General features: G+C 35.0%; 1 protein-coding gene across 1 annotated transcript; it reads right to left on the reverse strand.

The window, feature by feature from the left end:
- Nucleotides 1-3,190: 3,190 nt before the first annotated feature.
- Nucleotides 3,191-5,350, reverse strand: LOC122605758 (beta-amyrin 28-monooxygenase-like). Its single transcript, XM_043778713.1, has 4 exons — nt 4,846-5,350; nt 3,893-4,348; nt 3,609-3,796; nt 3,191-3,490 (listed from the first exon to the last, which is right to left on the reverse strand). The coding sequence occupies exons 1-4, from the start codon at nt 5,339-5,341 to the stop codon at nt 3,191-3,193; spliced, it is 1,440 nt and encodes a 479-aa protein (XP_043634648.1). The 5' UTR covers nt 5,342-5,350.
- Nucleotides 5,351-13,416: the final 8,066 nt, after the last annotated feature.

Genomic DNA, 13,416 nt, shown 5'->3' on the forward strand with positions numbered 1-13,416 from the left:
ACATCTTTGACAATATCGTTGTTAAATCTATTAAATGTTTTCAATTGCACCTTATAACTCACAAAACTATCTAATGGTTTAAAAACACAATAATCAAATTATATATCTATCCTTCCGGAGTGTTTATAAAGTTTAAATGTAATGATTTTTTAAATATGAAAGGCCACCTACCCCAATTAAGAGTTATAAATGCAGCTAATACGAAGATGAAACCAAAATCACAAGCTTAGAAGAAAAAAAACATTTTTTTTTTTTTGCTTAATAAAAAGAAGACTAGTGAGGAGTTTAGGGTTTGATAGTGATAAACTTTGACCCCCTGCCTTTAATAGCGATATCTCTTCTAAATGATTCCTCGATTAAAATAAATTCTAACAAACATCCCACCAAATGACTTCTATTCCATATTCCTCATTTATTACTATCAAACCCTAAACCCCTCACCAGTCTTTTTTTTATTAAGAAAAAAAAAGATATTCTTTTTCTTCTAAGCTCGTGATTCTGATTTCATCTTCTTATTAGTTGCATTTATATCTCTTCATTAGGGTAAGTGACCTTTCATATTTAGAAAATTTTACATTTTAACTTTATCAACACTCTAGAAGGATACATATATTATTTGATTATTGTGTTTTTAAACCATTAGATAGTTTTGTGAGTTATAAGGTGCAATTGAAAACATCTAATAATAATTTTTTTTGTAAGGAAGAACGTTATAGGAAAAGGTGATTACTTTTATTGGTGTAGATATGTGACAAAAATCAGATTGAGATTTATTGGTGTAGATATGTAACAAAAATCAAACCACCATAGGATCGACTTACTTCTTTCACTTGCGGAATTAAGTAGCTCAGCACCCACGAAGAAACTGTGGCATTTCCATCAACGCTTTTCCGGCCACCGTCGCAGTGTGTCTTTAGTAGCGATATCCAGGTATGTATATGTTGTTATTATTGTTTATTATGTTTCCTTTTTGTTTTTTTATGTTAGTTATTTGTTTTTGTTTGAAAATGGAAAAGAAGTTTCATGATTGTAATGTACTAAAAGATGATCTAATATGGAGTTTACATATATGTATACATGTTGGATTAATCATGGAGAGTATGTGGATGATGATGATGATAACATGGTTGTTCGTGTAACTAATGAAAATGATAAAAAAAAAAAAAAATTGTAGAAAATGATAACCATGATAACATAAATGGCATGTTACAATATTTAGAAGATGAGGTAGCTAATGCAAATCATGAAAAGTTCAAAGTTATTTGATGACTCCGACGAATCATTGTATCATGGATGTAAGTTAATCAATAACAAGTTACCCGTTTCAACATATAAAGCAAACAAATTGACTTGTCCGATGCGCGATGGGGTTAAAAATTGAAAGAATAAATGCATGTGCTATTGACCGTATATTATATAGAAATGAATATCATAAATATGTTTCACCCTCCTGGTACTTTTGTATAAACTTTTGAGGGATTGATATATATGTATGCTTATCTTAATGATGTTGTTGGATAATCGTTACTAGAAAGTTGCTAGTGTTTGATATATTGTTGTGAAAAATCTGGGTCTAGCAATAAGTATATAGGTTTACACGACTGTTTAAAAAAAAGTGTCAAATTAAAACCTTTTTAACACGGATAAATACCAAGTTAAAAGGCTTATAACCTTTTGACACGGAAAAATCCCATGTAAAAAGGTCCGATAAATCAGTTACATCAAAATTTTACACACCAAAAATCCATGTAAAAGTTGATTATTAAACGTGTAAATAAGCCAAATGTGTAGTAGTGATCTATATATCTATATTCGTGATATATATATATATATAGAGAGAGGGGGGGAAAGGGGTTAGGTATTGTAAAACATGTATTAATGTAAAACAAATAAGACAAGATCTTGACCTTTAGATCATGATTAAATTGATGCACGAAGATTCACGAAACAATTGATGCAAGGTGATTTTCATGATGCACGGCGATTTTTAGTGAAAAAAAAATATATTGTTTTATCTGTTTTACTTTAAAACTTGTTTTATTTTACCTAAAATTTATATATATATATATATATTTATGTCAAGTTTGTATATTTATTTAGTTAATGGGTGCTTATTGTATAATTATTCTTCTTGTTTAAGTTTAATGTAATTTTATAAGTCTTGGGATGCATTTGCTATGTTATGAAATATATATCTATATTTTAGTTTTGTTCGTACTTAAATTTGATTCAAACTTTTTATCACTTATAAAAATCTTATTGTTTTTATTTTTAAATATTCTAATTAAATTTAAAGGACACTTTTAAATAACATGATAAATTATAAGCACATAATACTAAGTTATAGTTAAGAAATGAGAGTTCCTTATAAAATTCTAACGAATCTTTCTCATTGCTTCATTGAACTCTTTAGGAACACCGACCAAAATGAGCGGGTGTTACACTCTTAGGGAGTAACTTAACATGTGAAATTAAACACTTCAAATTAGATTTTATTCAAATGATACAAAGATCATAGTCACCTGATTCGCGAATCGCTCTGGTTCGGGTTCTCGATTCGTGAGATCCCATGAATCGATTCGAAGGGGGTAGATTCATTTCGATTCGCTTCGGTTCATTTCGGTTCGGTAAATCCGAATTTAAAAATACATTAAGAGATTTAGATATTATAATACTCCAAAGTTCGAATTTTATGAATACTTCAAAAAACAAATTACAAAAAGTCTTAAAACTTAGAAATTTATAATCAGCTACATAAAATAAAACAAATACTTAAAATTTACTCAACTTTTTGTCTTAAAAATTACTAGTTAAACAAAAATCTTTACACCCAAACACAAATAACCGGACCAATTCCCCACCCTTTACCAGTTCGGTGGTTTTTATCTTTGGTTTGTGAATTGGCTCGTGAATCGTATCGCGAATTAGATCGCCGAACCAAAAATGAAATTCGCATTGTTTTCAGTTAATCTGGTAGTTCATTGACTCATCACACATAGCCATGTATGCCTAGACTTAGCTAGCTAAATCGACCCATAACATACATATATATTGATCGAATTCTTACATCAAGCAAATCAAAAGCTATATGATACCTTAACATTCTAATTAGTAAAGTATGTTCTTCATATCATTTTACACAAGGAAGGGTTTCCAAACTTCAACTATACATTCATGTTTGTAGTACTCATCAAACTTGACGAGAATGGAGACGAACTGGAAGCCCTTTTTGCGGAGTAGCCATTGGATCATATTCAATTTTCTCATCAGGTATCAACAAGTCCCATTTGAAATTGGTGACAATGTTGTGAATGAATACAAGTACTTCAAGTCGTGAAAATTCTTTCCCCAAACACATCCTTGGGCCACCCCCGAATGGTACATATGTGTATGGACTCGGTCCTGTACCTTCAAACCTCGATGGATCAAATTGGGCCACATCATCAAAGTTACCTTCATCTTTATGAGTCGATGCTGCACACCAATATAACTGAAAATGCGACACAAAATACAATGAGAATAATAGAAAATTTGTAGAGGCACAATCTGAGGTCTGTCGACACTATGAATCTGTCAGGTATAGAATTTACTGCCTATAACTTTTTTACCTTCCATCCTTTGGGTATCGTATAGCCTGCATACTCGAAATCCACCAGGGCTTCTCTGAAGGCTCCGGTAACGGGCGAAGTTAATCTCATGACTTCAGATACAACATTCCAAGTATATTTCATTTTTTGAATGTCTTTCCATTTCAGCATTTCCCCTGCTGCTTTTGTCTTAGAGATCTCCAATTGCTCTGGTACAAATTAATTAGTCATTTATCATTGAATGTTAATCCAATAAATATATCAGTTTTCTAAAAGAGAACTCATTATTGATGACATTAACTGACCATTCAACACCTTGTCATAAACATTAGGGTGTTCGCCAAGTCTCTTCATGATCAACGTGATAGAACAGGTGGAGGTATCATGACCGGCAAAGAGTAGTAGCAAAATGTTGTTTGCAATCTCCCACTCGGTTAGATACCTGCCACTTTCATCCGAAGATGTAAGCAAATGTGAGAGGAGGTCTTGTGAGGATGATGCGTTTCCCTCTTCTAGTGCTACTCTTCTTGCTTCGATAAGCATCATTAATTCGGTCCTAATAGAAGCTGCTGCTTTTTTTGATCTGTTAAATCTTGTGCCAGGGAAATCTATAGGTAGCTCGATGACCCCTTTCAAGAAGATGTTGAACAGGAAACCGAGTTTTGCAATGTGGTTTGGCTCTTCCAGACTAAGAAATAACCGACACGCCAGCTCAAATGTGTATAACTTGACGGTTTGGTATACGTTCACTTCCTCCTTGCCTTCAATATTGAAATAAGCAACATAACTTATGTGGATTATTGTTGTAATCTCAAGGGATTCAGAAGAAGAAAGCAAATCACCGGAACTTGTTGACATCTTTTTCTTACCTTGACTATATATTTCAAGAAACTAAAGGTTTGTTGAATGTCATGTTCACATGTACCGTTAAGACCAACCATCAATAGATCGATTGATATTTGGGGTAATTTGAGACCTAGAGGTCTCGGGTTCAAATCTTGGTGTGAACAAAATGTTTTCAAGGATGGAGACAGTCATAATATATGGGTTTCTTCTAGAATTGTAGTATAAACGTGTACCCTTAAAATTATACATGTTGAAAAAACTTACACATCAATCTAACTTATCGCTAGATGTGATAAATGCATCTGGTTAAAGGAAACTTAGCTGAAAAAGAATTAGCAACTCTAATTAAACTTATGAGAAAAGAGACATGGAGTCAGGATGGGAAATGAATCATCTAAATTAAAAAGATTACCTCTCCAATGAGTTTCGATATGGCTACGTGTGACAACATCCATAGTAGCAGCATAATGACTAGCGAATGCATCAGGACCAAGATACGATAACAACATCTTCCTCATCCACTTAGCTTCGTCACCACGGATTGTAATTAAACATTTACCAAAAAGCTTCCTCACTGGAAATGGCCACCAAGCTGCAACCAGCTTGTTTTCGTTCCCAAACAAAAACTTGTTACCTGCAGGACCACAAAGCACAGCCACACGGTCACCAAGTAAAGACGTCTTAAACACTAAAGGACTACCGTGTTTCTTGATACGTTCATGCACAAATCTCTCTGGAACTCCATCCCAGCCTGCTCGAAGTAGTGCCAAAGATTCTCCTAAAAACGGCCATCCAAAGCTTCCTGGAGGAAGATTGACTTTGCTTGTTCCAGAATTGCGATTCTTGTATACAACCCAGAAAATATATGAGACTATGAAAATAAGAATGGCAGTTAATATTTGAATCATGATTAAAGATATCAAGTTTGAGGGGGACAAGTTAATTAACGTGTTTATATATTAGTTGAAGAAATGGCCCAACCCACATAGCTAGATTTTATGACCATATACGTTCTGTAATTATTGGATACAAGAAAGAAGATATAATGTAAAAGAGGCACTTCTTATGCTAAGCATCACGGATACTCCCTCCATCCCATCATATGTGTTTTATAATTTCAAAGTTTTTTTTTAATAACTTTGACCTTAAATATTCTTAATAACTGTGTTATATAATATTCAATTAAAGTCATATAAAGGAAAACACGTCTAAACTCAATAAATTCATATAACTTTCGTCAAATATTATATTACACAAACAAATATATTTAAGGTCTAACGGAACAGAAGAGAGATTTTAAAATTTTAAAACTAGACACTTTTGTCAATTGTTAAAATTTGGTCAATTATCTTTTTATCTTTATACATATAAATAAGTAGATCCACAGGAATCCCAAACACCCCCTTAATATTTGAATGGGCGTGAGTATATGAGCCGAGTAGAACTCAGTTCAACTCGAGCTCGAGCTTAACACCTTTTTGGACTACGGTCACCTTTACATCCCTTACTTGTGATGAACCTAAGGACGTTGTTTGAGCCTAGCTCGTATTAGCTCGTTCACTGTTCATGACTAACCTCTACAGTATAAATTAGTTACATACGGTTTGAATTATCTGTGTTAAGATTTCATATGATACTTAATTGGAATTTTGCATTTTTATCTTATAGCAGTTATTTGGATTTTGGGGACTTATTGTTGGAAATTTAGTAGTTTTGGACGCAAATAACATAGCATTTGTTGCTAGCATATAACAATGTCCAAAACGGAGCCGAGATGAATAAGATATCGATGCTCAAAGTTGTGTTGTGAGTTAATTAGTAAGAGGTATTAATTAATGTGATGTGGAAATCCCACATTGGTGGATTAATAAGTCGTGATCTAATTGATATCTATCATGACAAAATCTTGAGAATATCACATCCAATATCTTAGATAAGATTTTGTTTGGATTTTATTCCTTTGGAATATATTCTCTAAGATTTTATTCCTTTAGATAGATTTTATTCCATTTGGATAGATTTTATTCATTTGGAATATATTCTCTAAGATTTTATTCCTTTTGGATAGATATTATTCCTTTTAGATAGATTTTATTCATTTGAAATATATTCTCTAAGATTTTATTCCATTTAGATAGATTTTATTCCTTTGTTATATATTCTTAGATTACATTTCAATCTTCTATATAAAGGATGAAATTGAAATCAAAATTCACAACTGAAAAACTCAAAACACACACAGAAACACTCTGGCTAATCCAGAGCCCTTTCCAGCATTCTTTGTTTTACGTTCTCTCGTTGAAGGTATAGTTCCAGGTGCTAGGTGAACTCCGGCAGTACATACTGCTTAGGCTGTTGTATCCTGGGAGATAGACGGGTTAACTTGGGTGGCCCGAAATCTGTTTTAAGGGACCTCTGTTAAACAGAAATCCTTAGCCAACACCTTCTCTTTAATTTAACTTTATTTAAAGTTATCCAAAAAAAATCTTTCAGTTTCTAATTTCTTATAAGTTATTGTAATTTTATTTTCTGTCACTATATATATCCTTTTCTTGTTTCAAATTTTTCTTTTGCAACATTGTATTGTAATTCGAATAAATATTTCATTTTGCGAACGGTGTTCTTACAATCTTAAAACAGACTTTTGCTTCTTCACCGTTTAAATTCGAATTGCAAAAACTAGCTTTCAAAACTGTTTTTGATATCTTTTATTGTTAAGTTCACAACCTTTTGTAAAGTTGTTTATCTTTCATTATTATTGCTTATATAGAATTTTCTAGAAAACGTTGCATAGCAAGTTTTTGAGTAAAACTTTGCTAATTGGTTTTTAGTAAACCAACATTTCTGATTATCCCTCTTTTGTTTCAGAAATGGCTACTGAGTTTGTTGGTGCATTCTCCACCAATGGAACTCATGTCTCTACCACCACGGGTCCTTCAAGCTCTCAGACCGTGGGACATACTTTCTCCACTAACATGGGACCTTTGGTAGGTACCCAAACTGCCCAAACTATGGCAAACCATGCTGAAAGACCAGAAAAGTTTTCTGGTACTAACTTCAAAAGATGGCAACAAAAGATGCTATTCTACCCGACTACTCTGAATCTTGCGAGATTCTTGACTGAGAGAGCCCCTGAAATTCCTGAAGGGTCAGAGGATGCTCAATTAGTCAATGTTGTTGATGCTTGGAAGCACTCTGAATACCTCTGCCGAAACTATGTGTTAAATGGCCTTGTTGATTCGTTGTATAGCATGTATTGCACAATAATGACTACCAAAGATCTGTGGGAGTCGTTGGATCGCAAATACAAAATTGAAGATGCCAGGACTAAGAAGTTCATAGTGGCAAGATTCTTGGATTTCAAAATGGTTGATTCTAAAACTGTCCTAAATCAAGTTCAAGAATTGCATATTATACTTAGTGAAATTTTGTCAGAGGGAATGGTTCTTGGTGAAACATTTCAGGTTGCTGCCATTATTGAAAAATTGCCCCCAAACTGATTAGACTTCAAGAATTACCTTAAGCATAAGCGAAAGGAAATGACTATTGAATATCTTGTGGTTCATCTTCGAATTGAAGAAGACAACAGGTTGGCACAAAAAAGTGGTCAAGTTGAGGGCTATGCTAAAGCAAACATAGTGGAGCATGGTCATAATTCCCGGGGTAATAAAGGAAAGGGAAAAAGAGCTGATAATAAAGGCAAGGACAAATTTATGGATTTGGGTCCCAAAAAGGGGGGTGTGAGAAAAAAGGTTAGTCCTTTTAAAGGGAAGTGCTACAATTCTGGTGAATCTGGTCACCGGGCTGATCAATGCAAAAATCCCAAGAAGGAAAGGGCTCACATGGTTGAGGATGATATGCCTCTTATTGCTATGGTCTCTGATCTTACTGCCATGTTGGAAGAAGTCAATCTGACTTCTAATGGTCCTAAGGGATGGTGGGTTGATACTGGTGCTACCCGCCATGTGTGCCCAGACAAAACCATGTTTCACACTTTCAAAGAGGCATCTGGTAATGATAAGTTGTACATGGGAAATGCTGCTACAGCTGATATCAAGGGAGAGGGAGATGTGATCCTTAAGTGGACTTCTGGGAAGGAGCTCAAGTTGAGCAATGTATTGTATGTTCCTGACATACGCAAGAGTCTTGTGTCAGGATGGCTGCTCAAAAAGTATGGTTTTTGTTTAGTATTTGAAAGTGATCAGTTTGTGTTAACTAAGCGTGGTTTGTTTGTTGGTAAGGGTTATGCCCAAGATGGTATGTTTAAACTAAATATAATGGCTGTTAAGAAGATGATTAATGAAAATGCTTCTACTTCTGCTTACTTGATTGAGTCTTCTAATGTTTGGCATGGTCGTCTTGGTCATGTGAATTTTAACTCAATGCGTCGTTTAATTAAGTTAGATTGCATACCTTCTTTTTCCATTGATTCAAATTCAAAATGTACAACTTGTGTTGAAGCCAAACAAACAAAATCATCTTTTAAATCCATTGAACGAAACACTGAACCCCTTGATTTAATTCACACTGATGTGTGCGATTTCAGATCAGTTCCCACTAGAGGTGGCAACAAGTACTTTATCACTTTTATTGATGATTGTACTAGATATTGCTATGTGTACTTGCTTAAAAGCAAGGATGAAGCAATAGACAAGTTTGTCTTGTATAAAACTGAAGTTGAGAATCAACTCAACAAAAGGATTAAACGATTAAGGAGTGATAGAGGGGGTGAATATGTTTCTCCCTTTATGGAAATATGTGCTCAAAATGGAATCATTCATGAATGCACTGCTCCTTATTCCCCACAACAAAATGGCATTGCTGAAAGAAAGAATCGAACTTTAAAGGAAATGATGAATGCCATGTTAATAAGTTCTGGGTTAGGCCAGGACATGTAGGGGGATGCCATTTTGTCGGCTAACTACCTTTTGAATAAGATTCCTTTCAAGAATAAGGATGTTACTCCTTATGAGTTGTGGATGGGAAGAAAACCATCCTATAAGTTCTTGAAAGTGTGGGGGTGCCTAGCAAAAGTGGTGGTGCCACCTCCAAAGGTACAAAAGAAAGGACCCAAAACTGTGGATTGTGTATTCATAGGGTATGTTCAGCATGGTAGTGATTGTGTATCCACTAGTCTTGCTGAACATAGTAGCGCATATCGCTTTCTTGTGCATGAGTCTAAAAACCCTAAAATACACAAAAATAGCATAATGGAATCAAGGAATGCAACATTCTTTGAAAATGTATTTCCTCGCTTGGAAAAAGGAATTACATGTTCATCAACTCCAGTTGATGAGATTGTTCATGATGTATCTCAAGAACAATCAGAGGCTGAAGAGGTGGAGCTAAGAAGAAGCAAAAGGCAAAGGATTGAAAAATCTTTTGGGCCTGATTTTGTTTCTAATATGGTTGAGAGTGAACCCCACACATATAAAGAAGCGGTCACCTCATTAGAAGCGCCTCAATGGAAAGAATCCATCAAGAGTGAAATTGATTCTATTTTGCAGAATCATACTTGGGAACTTGTAGACCTTCCACCTGGTTGTAAACCACTTGAACAGCGTTGGATATTCAAAAGGAAGATAAAAGCTGATGGGTCAGTTGAAAAATACAAAGCAAGGCTAGTAGTCAAAGGGTATAGACATGTGGAAGGTCTAGACTACTTTGATACTTATGCGCCGGTAACTCGAGTAACCTCTATTAGGTTGGTGCTTGCAATTGCTACTATGAGAAAGTTAGAAATACATCAAATGGATGTAAAAATCGCTTTTCTCAACGGGGAGCTAGATGAAGAAATATACATGGAACAACCTGAGGGTTTTTCAGCTCCTGGCCAGGAGGACAAGGTGTGTAAACTTGTCAAGTCACTATATGGTTTAAAACAAGCTCCAAAGCAATGGCACCAAAAGTTTGACCAAGTAATGCTTGAAAATGGTTTCAAAATAAATAAGTGTGATAAGTGTGTCTATGTGAAAGACACGTACAAAGGCTATGATGCTATGTCTTTATGTAGATGACATGCTCATTATGGGTAGTGATGATAAAATGATCAAATCTACTAAAGATATGTTGAAAGCGAGATTTGACATGAAGGACATGGGTTTAGCTGACGTCATTCTTGGGATGAAGATTCTTCGAACCCAAAATGGTTTAGTGATAAGTCAATCTCACTATGTGGACAAGATCCTTGAAAAATTCAGTCCCGAGGACACAAGAATAGCTCAATCTCCAATTGATACCACCCAACATCTATCAAAGAATAGAGGTGATGGTGTTGCTCAATTGGAGTACTCAAGGATCATTGGCAGTCTCATGTATCTCATGACGTGTACGAGGCCGGACTTAGCATATGCTGTAAGTAGGCTAAGTAGATACACTAGTAATCCTAGCTCTGAGCATTGGAAGGCTATGACAAGGTTACTAAGGTATTTGAGATACACTAGAAATTATGGATTGCATTATGGCCAAGATCCAGCTGTCTTGGAAGGATACAGTGACGCTAACTAGATATCTGATATTAAAGACTCCAAATCCTCAAGTGGGTATGTGTTTACCCTTGAGGGAGCGGCAATAGCTTGGAAGTCATCCAAACAAACTCTTATAGCCAGATCCACAATGGAATCTGAGTTTATTGCATTAGATAAAGCTGGAAAAGAGGCCGAATGGCTACGACAATTCTTGGAATATGTTCCACGATAGCCAAAGCCACTGACGGCTATTTGCATACATTGTGATTGCCAATCGGCTATTGGTAGAGCTCAAAGTGCAATGTATAATGGCAAATCAAGGCATATTCGTCGTACACATAATACAATACGACAACTACTCTCAACAGGAGTTATCACTATTGACTACGTGAAGTCAAAGGATAACATAGCGGATCCGTTTACAAAAGGCTTAAGCAGAGAGGTAGTATACAAGTCGTCAAGGGGAATGGGACTAAAGTCCGTAGAGTAAATTTGTATGAAGGAAAACTTAACCTAGAAGATTGGAGATCCCATGATCTAGGTTCAATAGGACAACCTAATTGTACGAATTGAGGTCACTGTGGGGGGAGTACCCCAACACATCTAAGGGAGTTTGCAATAACTGTGGGGGAGCACCCCAACAAAACTAAGTAAGTTGCTAACTTCCCAGTCCATTCCTATATCAAAACCAATGATATCATAAGAGGTTAAGCCAATGGCTTTTAATGATTTGGTGAAATCACCTATGTGAGAGAGAAGTGGGGTCGCTTCAAAAGGAATTGTAGGGGCGCAATTCCTAGAGCTCTTGCAGAACCAGGCTAGTGTTCCATGACCATAACGGACACGAAAGTGAGGGGTTAACCAGACCAGGGAAAGTATTGTGTGATGTGTAATAACGTCTACATAAAAAGGGGTTTGTTCAAAGACACCAAAGTCTACTAACCGCTAGAAGACCAAGTACACTCACAAAGGAGGGTTCAAAGGAAACACCTACTTATCCTGCAATACTCGACCGTTGGAACTATATCTTAATACATGAGTTTGAGAATCGATCTCTATTCATGTGGGGGATTGTTGGAAATTTAGTAGTTTTAGACGCAAATAACATAGCATTTGTTGCTAGCATATAACAATGTCCAAAACGGAGCCGAGATGAATAAGATATCGATGCTCAAAGTTGTGTTGTGAGTTAATTAGTAAGAGGTATTAATTAATGTCATGTGGAAATCCCACATTGGTGGATTAATAAGTCGTGATCTAATTGATATCTATCATGACAAAATCTTGAGAATATCACATCCAATATCTTTGATAAGATTTTGTTTGGATTTTATTCCTTTGGAATATATTCTCTAAGATTTTATTCCTTTAGATAGATTTTATTCCATTTGGATAGATTTTATTCCTTTGGAATATATTCTCTAAGATTTTATTCCTTTTGGATAGATTTTATTCTTTTGAAATATATTTTCTAAGATTTTATTCCATTTGGATAGATTTTATTCCTTTGTTATATATTCTTAGATTACGTTTCAATCTTCTATATAAAGGATGAAATTGAAATCAAAATTCACAACTGAAAAACTCAAAACACACACAGAAACACTCTGGCTAATCCAGAGCCCTTTCCAGCATTCTTTGTTTTACGTTCTCTCGTTGAAGGTATAGTTCCAGGTGCTAGGTGAACTCCGACAGTACATACTGCTTAGGCTGTTGTATCCTAGGAGATAGACGGGTTAACTTGGGTGGCCCGAAATCTGTTTTAAGGGACCTCTGTTAAACAGAAATCCTTAGCCAACACTTTCTCTTTAATTTAACTTTATTTAAAGTTATCCAAAAAAAATCTTTCAGTTTCTAATTTCTTATAAGTTATTGTAATTTTATTTTCTGTCACTATATATATCCCTTTCTTCTTTCAAGTTTTTCTTTTGCAACATTGTATTGTAATTTGAATAAATATTTCATTTTGCGAACGGTGTTCCTACACTTATATGATCTCATGGCATTGCTGCTACCTTTCTCGCCTAGTGACTCTCCGGATTCGTGGGCCTAGAATAACTTTATGTTTCTCGGTCAAGCCGATGAAAAGGTATCTAGCTTCCTGACGCATAAAGAACATTAGATTTCTTGCTAGCTTGACTGGAATAACTTTGTTCCAATTAATTAAACAAGTCAATATATTTGCTTGTTAATTAAGGACATTCATTCTTCTAGATATCTTTGGATCAGAAACCGCTCTGTGTATAAAAGCGTCTCTTGGGCGGATTGGTATATCATCTTAAATTGTAATTTCTTATTGTTGTGCTTTCTCTGATGTAATTTATGCTAGCTTATGCTCATGTTAACACATCATAGATTGAATAATTAAGTGATATTGTGACACCACCAAGAACTAATAAACGTACTTTTGACTTTTCGGTATCTTTAATCAAGTAGTAATCTTTGCAAATTTCTCTTCAGCGAATCATGACAAGCTTCTAGTTGTAGTTTTATTGCTCACACTTAAGTGATCATAG

Source organism: Erigeron canadensis, chromosome 6 (assembly GCF_010389155.1).
Source record: "Erigeron canadensis isolate Cc75 chromosome 6, C_canadensis_v1, whole genome shotgun sequence".
Taxonomy (NCBI): Eukaryota; Viridiplantae; Streptophyta; class Magnoliopsida; order Asterales; family Asteraceae; genus Erigeron; species Erigeron canadensis.